General features: G+C 32.0%; 2 protein-coding genes across 2 annotated transcripts; both read left to right on the forward strand.

The window, feature by feature from the left end:
- Positions 1-68: 68 nt before the first annotated feature.
- Positions 69-3,903, forward strand: LOC105786249 (5-formyltetrahydrofolate cyclo-ligase-like protein COG0212). Its single transcript, XM_012612609.2, has 6 exons — positions 69-529; positions 628-718; positions 1,304-1,530; positions 2,219-2,294; positions 3,138-3,263; positions 3,602-3,903. Exons 1-6 carry the CDS (start codon positions 92-94, stop codon positions 3,757-3,759), a joined length of 1,116 nt encoding a protein of 371 aa, XP_012468063.1. The 5' UTR covers positions 69-91; the 3' UTR covers positions 3,760-3,903.
- A 2,984-nt stretch (positions 3,904-6,887) lies between these two features.
- Positions 6,888-10,570, forward strand: LOC105786250 (dihydrofolate reductase). The gene is made up of 4 exons (XM_012612610.2): positions 6,888-7,054; positions 7,341-7,574; positions 7,675-7,906; positions 10,067-10,570. The coding sequence occupies exons 1-4, from the start codon at positions 6,932-6,934 to the stop codon at positions 10,405-10,407; spliced, it is 930 nt and encodes a 309-aa protein (XP_012468064.1). The 5' UTR covers positions 6,888-6,931; the 3' UTR covers positions 10,408-10,570.
- Positions 10,571-14,517: the final 3,947 nt, after the last annotated feature.

The following is a 14,517-nucleotide window of genomic DNA, read 5'->3' on the forward strand; positions in this document are numbered from 1 at the left end:
ATATTAACTTCCTTAGGATGTTGATTAATCAGCTCGAATCTGAGCCGTTCAATCCTTATCACCTTCATCACTTCAAGTAAAAAAATTACACATGCATTCACCTGAATTGCTTCATTATTACCCGAAATTCCATTCCATGGACTCGTATATGATCCGATTATCAAGTCCATTTACCTACAATCACAAATGCTACCTTTTTGCCAATCAAAAACTTAGCCGTCATTTCACGTCATTCAATTTCAGGCTCCAAAGCAGGAAAAATTCTACTTCTGATGCTAAGGAGTTCGACGAATCGGCATTTGAAGCTGAGAGGTTGAGACTGGACGCAAAGGCTCGAGAATCAATGGCCCAGATTTCCAAAACAATGACGGAAACGACTGCAGAAGCCGAAGCTGATCCCAAAGCTTGGAAATGGGTCATTCGTAAAAGGATTTGGGATTTAATGGAGGCGCAGAATATTGCACAGAACCCAAGACCCGTTCATCATCGGATCCCAAACTTCGTCGGTGCCTCATCTGCTGCCAAAAAAGTATAAAAGTCATTAACCTTTTAATCTATTGAGTTTTCTGGGTTTCGAGAAAAAAGAAAGAAATAAGGAAACCCTTTATTTGTGTTGTTGTTGCGCAGTTGAGTGAGCTGGAAGCATTTGTGATGGCTAACTGTGTGAAGGTAAACCCGGATTCACCTCAAAAGCAAGTCAGGTTTCTCACTCTTTCTGGTTAGTTTTATTCAATTAATCAGTTTGGTATAATGATGCCTATACTGATTGTATGAATGTGTTCCCTTTAAATTTTTTAAATACTTTCATTTTTATCAGGCTGTCTTTCCATGTAATTCTGAATTCTAATATGCCTCATTTTGTTATCATGCTGCAAATTCTGTAGCTTTAAGAGATGTGCTTTTGATATTTGTGAATATAAATCATATTTTTTTTGTCTTCAGTTGATCTATGAAATGCTTCTAACAGTTGCAGTAACGGGAAGTGTTACTGAACCCCGGTATTTTGCCCATTTGCCAAGGGGATTCACCCATACCCACGTTGTGAGATCGAGCCACAAGAATTGCGTGTTAGTGGTGTGTGTGGTAGTGATTTTTTTGCCTAACTGGTGTGGTGATGTTTTTCATTGATTTGCTAGGTAGCTGTTGAGGATATCATACAAGAGAGTTTTATTTGGGTGTATATTCTTGGATTTTAATCTTTTGAAATCAATCCTTGTTCTCTTAATGACGTTTATAACACATCTGTTCTGGTACCGGAGTAGCTATACTTTTGGTGTAATATATGAACCCTTTATATGTACAGATGGCAAGAAGTTGCTTACTCCGCAACCTCGCTTGAGAACCGGTTTCTTTTCAATACTTGAGTCCTCTATGTTGACTCCTAGTACCATCAACGAGGCATGCACTTCTGTAGGGGTTGCAAAGTATGGAAGGCCAATTGGATTCGATGAAAAGATCAAGGTTGATGTAATTGTCATTGGTTCAGTTGCTGTAGATCCGAAAACTGGGGCTCGACTCGGCAAGGGAGAGGTAAGGATTCATTCTATCTTGCTGCATTACTTTTTGGTCATCCTGTAAATTCTATGGTTGATGATGGTGGAAAATCAGGTCTAGAACATATAATTTTGTCTTCAACCTCATTGAAGAGTACAAATTACTAATTTCAGCCCATATTTGTCCTCTTGTTATCTCATCTGATAGTCAGTAATCAGTGGATAAATGAACCATTCCGATCAGTTTTAACTTTTGAGCACTAATGACTTGCAGAAACTGACATGTGTTGCTTATTTTCTTGGCTGCTTATAACGCAATTTATTTATCCACAAGTTGAACACATTGACCAACATTTTCCTGTTATCTTGTTTTTCGACATTTCATTGGCACGGTACCATTGTATGACCGAAAACTTATCTCCATTAACTTACTAAGAGGACTTCTTTAGTGTATTTCTGTACAAACTGCTATAACTAATTGAACTCTACAATTTACAAACCAAGAAACTCAGAAGATCAAGGAAACCTTTCTCCGTGTGTGTGTGTGTGTGTATGTGCCTGTGTGTTGGAAATTCGGTCTAATCTTTTAGTGTATAAATATGTGGAAACATTCTCGAATTGATATTTCTGGTTTTGTTGTATGGTATACTGAGTTTGAGATGTTTGATTTTCAGAAGCCATATGATTTTTTCTTATTTTAAGAGAAATTTGGGACTTGGCGACAGGGATTTGCTGAACTCGAGTATGGCATGCTGCGGTATATGGGTGCCATTGATGATTCAACTCCGGTGGTTACCTCAGGTACGACAATCACCTATCTTTCACTAAAGATGAAATTTTAACAGAGATCCCTTTCCATTTAAACTGGCTATGGTTTATACAAAAATGTTAAAAGTTGAACTTGCAACAGCAAGCCAGGAGTCTATTGCAAATGTTTTAGACCACACCTCAAATATCTTTATTTTTGTCGTGGATCTTTACATTCTCAAACCACATAATAATAATTTGAACGTTTAGAAATATTTTCTACCCTTTGGCACTCAAAATTTATTGAAAGTTTTAGTACATAAGTTAGCAATAAACTAATTTCAATTGGTAATATTTAGCCACTGTTATGACTTATTTTTAGCAAAGAGAAGGAGAAGTTTTCACTTATTTTGAAGAGGCCTTATTTTTTATAAGAATTTTACTCGACCTTCTAATTTCAAGTTTAAATTTATACTAATTATTCTTTATTTTATGTCTAACTATATTAACGTATGTGTATTAAGTAAGCTTTTTCCTTGGTTGTTACACTAGTATCCAAACGAAGCATAATTGTTTAGCGTTTTTCTGACTTCTGCTTCTATCACTTCACCATAAATTATTATCGACTAACTTTTAGATTATGGGATTTTCTAGACACACTGAATGGAGACGATATCTGTTATAATTTGTGAAATGTAGCTTTGGCTAGTTATAGAGTAGTAAAGCTCCTTGTCATGGGGATTTTGCCCAACTGCTACAGCAGAAAAATGAAGAATGCAGTGTGGTTATCAGCCATAATTCCTCTGTTCTTGAAACTGTTTTCATCATTAATATATTTGTTAGATATTGTCTAACAATTTTCCGATCTCATTAATTGGATTCTGTCTTTTGTTACAGTGCATGACTGTCAGATTGTAGATGATATTCCAGTTGAGAAACTGTTGGTCCATGATGTCCCTGTTGACATCATTTGTACTCCTACTCAAGTTATTTTCACCAATAGAACAGTCCCAAAGCCTCAAGGTTGGTGAAAACTCTCTTGTTTTAATTGTTGATTTCAGGTCTTTACCATCCCCATTATTTATTTCCCGGGGGATAAATTTAACAACCTCTAGCTTACATTTTTGGCCAGAAAGTCATTGGTTACTGCAAGTACAAAAATGGAACGGTCCTCTATGGTTGGATATTCACTTATGATAAATACATCTTATATTCCATTACTACATTAATGAATGTAATTTTGCTTCTTCTACTGCTTTGCCAACTTGAATTTAAGAAGAATACCTTTCTTGATGCACAAGTCATCCATGACCATCAGTCATAGGAATAGGATTAGGATGTAACCTTTCTTCTCTTTGCAGGCATTTACTGGGATAAATTGTCTCCGGAAAAGCTGGGGCAAATTCGGATACTAAGAGAGCTCAAAAGCAGAATTGAACAGGAGACTGGGAAGAAGCTCCCCTGTGGTCCATCTGAGAAATTACCCCCGACTGCTCAAAGAAGGCGCCGGCGTTCTTAAATACCGAATATGGTAAATGAAGAATAACAAAAAGTTCCCGAGATTGGCTTCTTGAATCTTCTTTTTTCTTTTTCGAAAATAGAAAATTTTTGTTGTCTAGACTTTGAATGACTCAATAAAATGAATGTTGTTATTAGCACATAAGTCAACTACTGTTTTCTGTTGCATATGGAAATCAACAACATTAAGAGTGTATATGGTGGTAAATATTCTTATCAATCTCCACGAGCAACCTGGTTGTCAATTGATAAGAAAACTAGGAACTCGACTGAATGATCCAGAAGTAGATGGCCGTGCATAAACTGGCAACTGCTACTCTAACGGCTGTGGAGTTGGAGAGAGGCTGTAGTCAAGACCAAACAATGACTCCATAAACACGTGCATGAAATGCATCTCAGATATATCAGGTTGCAACGCCTTAGTATACTCCGTTGGCACATGTACTGGTGGATCATGTGCTAACCTTGCATCCAATCCAAACCACGTACGAGGATCATCAAGCCCTCCTATCTGTGTCCCAAGCGTTGGTGGTTACTCCATCTGTGGTTGCACCGGATTGCTAGAACCCCCCTCAAACTGACCTGGAAATCTGGAGTCTGGCATCTTAGGATGGTAATTGCTCACCTATGATTGTTGACTTCAATGTTGGGTCTGCTAAGGTTGGGCAAATGACATCGAATAATCGTCTACATTAAGTGCATTTGTTGACTGTTGGGGCTGCGAAGCTGCAGATGTGTGTACAACCCGCCTTAGATGACCATGTCCCGACCAGAATGGGATAACTGCTTCATTCAATAAAAACGGTTTTCCGTTTTCAGTGAACTGGTTCTTATATTCAACTGAGGCTTTGAAGTTGCCTTGGCTATCAAACCCATTCACCACCAACAAATTCCAATTATCCCAACTTTGAATCCAGTCCAGATGGAACCAGCTTCAGTCAACCCCCCTCTATTTCGATTGTTGAATTTATGCATACTGTCCATTTTCATTGGATCCAATGAGCTTCAGTATAAGTGCTCCGATGGCATTTTGAACGTCTAGATTCAACGCCTCCTCCTGTAATACTTTAAGAAGTTCATCCAGTCATGTATATAAGATGAACTTTCCATACAATTTTACGGGCGAAGGAATAGCTCCAAGCAAACATCCACAAACATCGTTATGGGCATGTGCGTCTCCTCAGAAATTACAAACCCATACACCAAGGAGGAGTGTGACGCTTTGTAGCACGAAGTACATTCCCCACATTATAGGTGGAAATTATGGGTTTCAAGTCGCCATTGTTCCCTCAATGCAGCAATCAACTTAGGGTATAGTTAAAAAGTCCTAATTAATGTTAAATATGCTAGAATTCTATTGTTGTTTTTTCATCTACATTGTGGGAATGGTAAAGTCTAATATTATATAATCAAAATTAATTCTAATACACAAATGTGAGTAGAAAGAGAAATTTAACCCAATACTCGAGAACAAAACTACTAACATTTAACCACTTACCCAAATAACCTAATGTATTAAATTATTAAAGAAAACTAATTTTGTAGAACGCGTTTTTAGACACATCAGCAGAAAATGCAACGTTTCTTGCAGGACGTGTTTTCTGTTTCTCTCTCCAAAATCGACCTATTTCCCTAAATATCAGAAAAATGAGCCTATTTCCCCGTTATCTTCCAAAATTGGCATATATTGCTAATTTACCCAAGGTTAGAGGGTTTTTCTTTTCTTTTGCCTCTTGTTTGGAAGTGGGGGAATTGGGGTAGGGTTGTGAGGTGAGGAAGGGGGGTTTAGGGGTTAATAGGTGGTGTATGAGGGTGGGATTTAATGGGACGAGTGTTAATGGCTAAGTATTGGGTTCCCAAATTGTCAGGTCAGTGCACAATTTGGATTTTCAATGTGCTGATTTTTTTATTCAGGGTCAGTATACGATTATTGATCTCGTTTTCATCCCAAATCGGTATTTGAACTGAAGATTTAAGATTTCTAAATCGAATCTATATTATTTCAGTAAAAAATTGTATATTGTTTAAGTAAATACTTATATTATTTAGGTTAAAAAATGGTAGAATTTCATTTATTCACCTTTGTGACAAGCAAAAAAAGGCACCTACATCTAATGCTCAATTTAAGATAAACAAGAAAACTTCAACCCGTAACACTAGCTTCTGCGAGCCCAACTCTTCCATGCTAAGTACACTTGTACAAAATCCAATTGAAACAATTCAATCTTATAATGCTTCCATCAATGAATATCTGCCAAACTAGGAAGCACGGCCACCGCGGTATTCACCTCATTTCGGTGTTGGACACTCTTCTAAGCATTAGCTACGGGGCTGGTAGGGCCTTGACTCCCCTAAAATTAATTTTTTTTCATTTAAATCCTTTAAAATTTTAAATTAATAAAAATAAAATTGTATTTTATCTCCCTAAAAATGATAAAATTTTGATTTAATCGTTTAAGAATTATAAAGGTATAGACTATTAAAATGGTGAAATTATATTTTTATTATCGTAAAAATTACAATTTAATTTCGGCTCCCCCTTACAAAAATTTTCGGCTTCTCCCCTATCTCTGACATGCCTAGGTACGTATGGGACAGGCCAAAAAAAATTTTAAAAAGAAAGGGGACATGATCTCGACATGATCAAGATATGGATGTCGAAAAATGAACATTGAAAGTGGCTGGAGATAACTGAAGAACAAGCAAAGAAGATGAAAAAGGATATGAGTTCCAGAAGAGAAAAGATTCTTAAAATTACAGATGAGCTTTAATTCGATGTTTAATATAAGATATGAATTTCGATTTAGTGTATACGTATGAAATATTAGTTTTAATTCAATTATACATATTTTAAAGATAGATTGAATTATTTTATATTAAAAAAATAAAATTAATTACGTATGCAATAAACAAACCTTAAATGATGTCACATCAATAAATGTGTTTTCGAGCTATAAAAATTAAATTGAAAAGGGAAAAAGGCCTTTTGCTAGCTACCAGCTTGATGAAGAGAAGAAAGGTGCATAAAGAGACTTTATAGTATATCACATGCAGCACCAACCAAGGCAATGCAAGCTGTACCTAACCAGGGAAAGGTGGTAGGTAGCCATAGTTAAGGAGCAATTACTAGTACCATAAAATGAAAGGCCAATTTAGACATTGAAGAACGAAAAATGGAAGGCCAAAACCAAAATATGAAGATACTATGCCTTCACGGGTTTAGAACCAGTGGGAAGTTCCTGCAGAAGCAAATCAGCAAATGGGATCCTTCTCTTTTTCTTCATCACTTTCAAATGGTATGTATGTATGTATGATAATTGAATCATGTAATATAATGTTTGAATTCATATTATGACTATATATTAATGTTCAAAATTATTAATAAGAGTTGCGAATGAAATCTCGACATTGTTGGCAAAGTTTGAGTTCTTAAGTTTTTGAATACCCAAATTTACATCTCATCATTTGCAATTACCATTATAGGTTTTAGTGTGTAATCAGTTTGTGCTTTGTCTTGATTTGATTCTAATTTGTAATTGTTCGAATAATTATATATATTTGTTTTGTATTTTGTAAATTCAGGATTTTCCTGACGGGTTATTTAGTGCCGGAGGAAAGTCAGACATAGAAGGCATATTCCCTCCTCCATACTTTGAATGGTTCCAATTCAACAAGGAATTCACAGAGTACACAAACCTTGAGGAATGCATCTCTCACCTGTGTCAATATATCACCCACAATGGCCCTTTTCATGGATTGCTCGGCTTTTCCCAGGGTGCAACTCTTGGTGCTCTTCTATTGGGCTACAAGGCACAGGTAATATAAGTTTTTAGTTCCAGAAACATGGATCAAAAGCCAACACTAAGCCTACTCTAAGCCTTTTAAATGATGATGATGATCTCTGTGGCGAAAACAGGGGAAGGTGTTAAAGGAGCATCCACCTTTCAAAATGTTTGTATCAATATCAGGATCAAAATTCAGAGAGCCAAGCATATGCGAGGTGGCTTACAAAGACAAAATCAATGTGAAATCAGTTCACTTCATCGGAGCTAAGGATTGGTTAAAGTTGCCTTCCGAGGATTTGGCTACTGCTTTCCATGATCCTCTTATCATAAGGCACCCCCAAGGTCATACTGTCCCACGTTTGGGTACGTACCTTAATGCTCGCTTCTGTTTTGCCTTTTCATACACTGTGTTGGATTCCTATTTCTAAAGGGTTTTTTATACAATAATACTAAAAAAAATTAATCAAATATAAAAATGAGGTCGGAACTGATTAATTACGAAAATGAGGTGTTTGTTATAGTGTTTCTCCCAATCATGCAGCAATCATAACATTTTTAAAAAAAAGTTTTTTCTTGTGCCGTCACTATATCAGGCGGCATTGGTATATATTTTTAAAAATATTCATATTTTCACGGGTATACACGTTGGAAAAACAAAAAATATATATTATTTTTAGTGCCGCCTGGCACATCGATGGCACCGCTCAAAATTTAAAAAAGAAATTCCCGACAGTCAGGCAGCACCAGCCTGACACCTGTTGCCAATGTGACCAATCGGTCATGCCTTGGTTGTACCGAGGCACATTTTCTTTTTTTTTTAGGTGACACCAATAAAAAATATTTTTTTTGTTTTTTCAATGTGTATACCCATGAAAATACGAGTGTTTTTAAATATACATATCGATACGGCCTAACATAGTGGCGACACAAAAAAAAATTGTTTTCTTTTAAAAACGTCATGATAACTGCATGATTGGGCAAAAAGTGGGGTGGTCCACTTGACACACCGACTGCACCAAGAAACACCGTGGTAAACATCCCATTTTCGTATTTAATTAATTTTTTAGTATTATTTTTATTAAAAAAAAACCATTTCTAAACTCATCCATATTTAACTTGATTTTTATATTTTCATTGTCAGTAGAGTTTTAGCTTAGTTGACACTAGACTTGCTCCTGAGTCGGGTCATCTGTCCAGGGCAATTTGAAAAATGGGAGGGTTTAGACAAAATACGATGATCAAAAAATGGGTTTGGATAAAATTTAAGTCCCGATTTCTATATAAGTCTGGCATTGAGTAAGATCTTTTGGTTCGAGTCCGGTCTGGCCCTAATATATTATGTTATAAACATAATTATATTAATTATAATGTCACTAACCCAATAAACTAAATAATCCAACTCAAAATATAAAAGTCTAAAAATTATACTTAATACAATAAAATATTTATTATATTTATTTGTGTTTTAATATAATAAAACATCTATTATATATATGGAAGTATTTTTAATATAAATATTTTTAATGTATTAGAAAACTTTTATTTTAACGTCATTTTAGTTCATTTAGTTTATTGTATTATTAAAAAATATTTTTAAATAAAAATTAATCTAAAAAAAATCAAATATGGGTGGGTCGGGTAGGACTCAAGTTTGCCTTTCTTAAATTGAGTAGGGCTCGGAAAAAAAAAGCAAGTCTGTTTTTCAAACCAAACCGAGACCGAATTTAAAAAATTAATTTAAATACATTGCATGGATTCAACTTAACTCATGAACATTTCTAATTAACACGATTCATATAATATTTTATCAAATGTGTTACAGAACTAAAGTCTCAAATATAACACTGTGTATTGCACTAGACCCCCATAAAATCTTCTAGCAATAGCATGTAACATTACCGATTTTATTTTATGGTTTAATATAACATTTGGTATCTAAATTTAATACTCTTTTTTAATTTGATACCTAAACTTGACACTTTTCTTAAGTTGGTACTTAATCTTTTTTGGGGCCTAATTTGACACCTGAACTTGACTCTTTTTTCTAATTTGGTACTTGAACTGGTCAAACGTTTTACAAATTACTCCAATATACTAACAATGTTATTTTTTTATGAGATAACAAAAATAATCAATGTATAACCAACATGTGACAGATAATGTGGTATTTCTTTTGTATTTTATATGTTCAACTACTTTTAGTTTTTATTTATTTATTTTATTAATTAAAATTAATTAATTTCTTTTAATTGAGTTTTAAAACTCTTTTTTCTTATTTAATGTTAATTCACTAATCATAACTCAATGCCTATCTTTTTAATTTGAATTTCCTCTAATACTGACAATATTTTTGTAGCATAACCAAAAAAATTAACACCATTATTGTTTTGTGTAATTTATATAACATTTAATAAATTTAGGTACCAAATTGGACCCAAAAAAAATTAGGTATCAAATTAAAAAAATGTCAGGTTCAATACCAAATATTATATTAAACCGGATTTGATTCATCCCTTCTCACAGATGAGGTATCCATAGAGCAATTGCGCAAATGGATAGCAAATATTCTCTTTGATAACAACGATGGCATTAGCAAAGGGGAAGAACATGATGAACAAGAAACACTGAAGGTCGACACACCAAAAGAGTTGCAAAATAACATCATTGACGACGGCAACAACAACCAAATCAATGCCGTGGAAATTGCAACAAGTGAAGAGGAAATACCAAAAGAAATGCAAAATAAGATCATCATCAGCAACAACCAAATAAATGCCTCGGAATTTGCAGGGAAGGAACTTAAAGAGGTGATTCAAGATAAGAGCATCAACACTCAAATTGATGCCTCCCAAGATGCATTGTAAGCACTTAGGATTTCTTTTTGCTTATGGAGGATAAGGTTAGGATGTTGAAATTAATAGTTTAAATTTTTTTTTTTTTATGTTTACTTTCTTGTTTACGTATGTTTGTTTGAATTGGACCGACCCAATTTTCATTAAGAATAGAATAATAAGTTTTTGAATTGAATCGACCTATTTTTCATTTTCCATTTAAATAATTGTTTTATTTAATCTTTTTTTTATCTCTATCAATTATTATTATAGCCTCACTTTGTGCATCATTTTTCCTGATTTTTCATTTAATATAAATTATATTTAATTAATTAGTCTCAGAATTTATATATATTTTTAAAAATGTTTTATAGAAAGTTTAAGTAATGGGATATTTTCGGGGAAATAATGCGAAAAGAGTACTATATCTGTAGAAGGGCAAATTACACAGTTAGTTATTCAATTTTAATAAGTTTTATTTTGGTCACTGAAATGAAAAAATTCTCAAATATAGTATTGCCATTAGATACTAGTTTTATTCACCCAACTTTAATATGTTTTATTTTGGTCACTTATTTTTCTTTTAAAATTAATTTTACTTTTTTTCACGTAAAAATAGGAAAACCATTTTTTCTTTTTTAAAATGAATTTTAGTTTTCTTTTCCAATAAAAATGAAAATAGCTGGATTTTACGCGGAATTACCTAGGTTTTGATAGAGTTGAAGTTTTTCCCTTTATTTGAAAAAACAATAATTCTAAAAAAAATTGAGTGTACAATAACATTACTGTTAGCCAAATTAATGGTGAATTGCCAAAACGAAACATTACCAAAGTTGGGTAAAATAAGAAAACTATCTAAAGATAGTGCTAGATTTTATTTCGGTAACCAAAATGAAAATTTACTAAAATTGTGTAACTATGTAGTTTATCCTATACATAAATATTTACCCATATCAAATTATCTTTACCCTATGATAGGATATCATTACACGGCTCCCACGACCCCTTTTATACCCACTTTGAAGATGGGACAAAGGGAACTCCTACCTTTCTCTCAACTAAGCTCCATGGGAGCTCTCATAACCTCGACTTAGCTACTTGCAACTCTTGGCTCATTAAGTAAATCGTCTCCAATTTTGCAACACTTTTATATCAATAATACATTTTTTTCCTTACATAACTTTCACGATGTTTTAAGGTGGCTATGTGAATAAATTTTTTTTTTCAAAACGTCACATAATCCAATCAGCAAAATTACACTAACTTATTAACAATTAAATTTTAATTATTAAATAAAAAATTTAAATTTCAAAATATACAATCGAGTACAAAGATTGTGAGCATGATCAGCCTACGAATAATAATAAGTAGAAGCAAATCAATACAAACTACAAAGTTCGATCAAACTAAAATAAAAATATATCCATCCCTATATCACAATAAATGGACAATATTTGTTTGTTTTTAAGGCATAATAATTTATTTGGCTCTTTAATTTTGTAAAAAATATCATTTTAGCCATTCATTTAACTTTTTACCTTTTTAGCCCTTAAACTTGCATTTTTCATCAAATCACCTCAAAATGAATGAGAAAGTTAACGTTTTTAACTTTGCTGATGTTGCATACACGTGGATTGCCATGTGAATGACATGTCAGTATTTAATTAATATAAAAAATAAAACTATAAAAATATTAAATATTTTTTATATTTTAAAAAATTAAGTAAATGCCGATGTGTCATCTACGTGACAATTTACATGTATACTACGTCAGCAAAGTTAACAAACATTAACTTTTCCATCCATTTTAAGGTGATTTGACAGAAATATAAGTTCAACGGATAAAAGAGACGAAAATTTAAATGAAAAATTAAAATAATTTTTTTTAAATAGAAGGATCAAAAAAGTTATTAAACCTATTTTTAACCATTTTTTATATGAATTTTTTCTATTTTTTATTGAAAAGAAGGATATTTTTTTCCACAATTCTTTTACTACTACACTTAAATATAAATATAAATATAAATATAAATATATGTACAAACCATTATAATCCAAAATCAAAACAATAGGACAGCACATATTCATAACATCCAATTATTAGGACCCCATGCTTTAGAGCCATTAGTTAAGGGACAAATTTGTACATTTTAAGTTCTTAGTGACTCAGCAGTGGGCACCCCACTTTGTCTGAAACACAATTGATATGATTGTTTGTCCCTTTGTAGATTAAATAGGATATATTATTGCACCTTTAGATGTTTCAGGCATTTGATTAGATACCTTAATTAATAATCGTTATTAAAGTAGAAAATTTTTTTATTTAAGTTTTCTTTTTATAATTTATAAAATATTAAATTATAATAATAATTTTTTAATTTAAAATTTTAATATATTATTTGGTATTTGAATATTTGAATATTTTTTGTCTCAATTTGGTATTTGATTTGGATTTTATTGTTCAATTCGATATATAAATTTTTTTTGTCTCGATTTAGTATCTATAAATTTTTTTTCTAGAGTACACATATCAGACACCCATTGGGTCATTTGGTATAGTTACCAAATAGAATATTAAAATTAAACTTAAGTATCTGGCAAGTTTTTGAAGTGGTTGTCTATGTGTCATTGGAAATGGCCACTTTCACTTTCATTACGCCAAACACATAACTTGTTTTATTTAATGGCATGTTTGACAAAAATATTCTGATGATTTGTTTGCATCTCTTTGAGGATTTTGTGTAGCCAATCTCATCTGTATTATTAGAGAAGATATTGAATCAAGCAAAATTACTGTTTAAGGATTATTATATGATCTACTTACATTATATATTGAGAATGTAATCCATAAATATATGAGTTGACTTTATGATCTTTTGTATCATTATATTAAGGATAATTTATTATATTGAGATACGCAATCTATGAAAATATGAGTTGATTTTATGATCTTTTGTATCATTATATTAAGGATAATTGATTTGATAACATTTGGGTAAATCAAAATAGATTAAAAGTTACTTTGTGAAGATGAATTCACGCTCTAAATATAGAAAGCTTGATCAACCATGATAGAAGTTTTTTTTATTGAGGTAAAATTTTTTAACTATTTGTCGAAATGCCAATGAAAGTGATCACTTCAACTAGCATTTTGATAGGCAACATAATTAGCCTTGGAGTTGGAAATCTTTCCAACCAAATCAATTGGGAAATAATTTAAATGATTTTGTGGACATGTGTTGGCCAATATCTAAAGATTAATATTGTAGAGAACAAAACTTTGGAGTTTGGATCGGATCAAGCAATTAAATTTCTTACTTTATGGAGATCGAATCCAAAGCATTGAAGACATATCTCTCAAAAGTCCACTTTATTTTGGTCTTTATTAGTATATTGTATTTAGCTGTCTTAGCGACTCTTTAATGGAGATTAGGATTATAATTGATCTCTAATATGCTAGTAAGGCTCGAACTTCTATATATTTGAGAAACTTGTATGGGTTGAAGTATGGTGAGTATGGGTGAGCAAAACTTGATTTGATTAAAAAAATCAATTTTTTTTAAAATTTCAAGTTAATCAAATTGAGTTTTTCGAGTTAACTCAAATAAGTAATTCGAGTTCGAGTTTTGAGTTGAATTTTACAATTCGAATAATTCGATTAACATATTGGTGTAAATTTTGGTCCCTGTCAATTTTGAAAATGAGCAAATTGGTTTCTATCTAAAAAATACAAAATAATTCAAAATAATTTTCAAAATTTAAAATAATTTTAAAAACAAAATATTTATAAAAATTCTAAAATTTATATTTTTAAAATTATAAAAAAGTTCAAAAAATTCTAAAGAGTATATATAGAAAGTTAAATTTTTCTAAAATAATAATTTTGGGACCTAAATAAGTTAATTAATTATTTAAGTTTATCATATTAAAGTATCTTCTTTTTTTGTTATTTTCTTTGAAAAAGTTGTCAAATATATATGTTTTAAATTTATGTGCTCTAATATGTATTTAGTTAATATTGTAGTAAGATTTTAATTTGACATGTTTAATTTTTTAATTTAACTCAAACAATTCACTCGATTTGACTCGACTTGAATTTTATTTCACTCAACTCAATTTGAAAAAAAATTCAAATCGAGTTAG

Source organism: Gossypium raimondii, chromosome 1 (genome assembly GCF_025698545.1).
Source record: "Gossypium raimondii isolate GPD5lz chromosome 1, ASM2569854v1, whole genome shotgun sequence".
NCBI classification, from domain to species: Eukaryota; Viridiplantae; Streptophyta; class Magnoliopsida; order Malvales; family Malvaceae; genus Gossypium; species Gossypium raimondii.

What these genes read in the sequence shown, in the direction of transcription:
- LOC105786249 (XM_012612609.2), top strand. Translation starts at nt 92, where the DNA reads ATGCATTCACCTGAATTGCTTCATTATTACCCGAAATTCCATTCCATG. An exon ending in CAGGTTTCTCACTCTTTCTG is followed by an intron (nt 719 to 1,303) that starts GTTAGTTTTATT and finishes TTATATGTACAG; the next exon opens with ATGGCAAGAAGTTGCTTACT. An exon ending in CTCGACTCGGCAAGGGAGAG is followed by an intron (nt 1,531 to 2,218) that starts GTAAGGATTCAT and finishes ACTTGGCGACAG; the next exon opens with GGATTTGCTGAACTCGAGTA.
- LOC105786250 (XM_012612610.2), top strand. Translation starts at nt 6,932, where the DNA reads ATGGAAGGCCAAAACCAAAATATGAAGATACTATGCCTTCACGGGTTT. An exon ending in TTCTTCATCACTTTCAAATG is followed by an intron (nt 7,055 to 7,340) that starts GTATGTATGTAT and finishes TTGTAAATTCAG; the next exon opens with GATTTTCCTGACGGGTTATT. An exon ending in TCATACTGTCCCACGTTTGG is followed by an intron (nt 7,907 to 10,066) that starts GTACGTACCTTA and finishes CCCTTCTCACAG; the next exon opens with ATGAGGTATCCATAGAGCAA.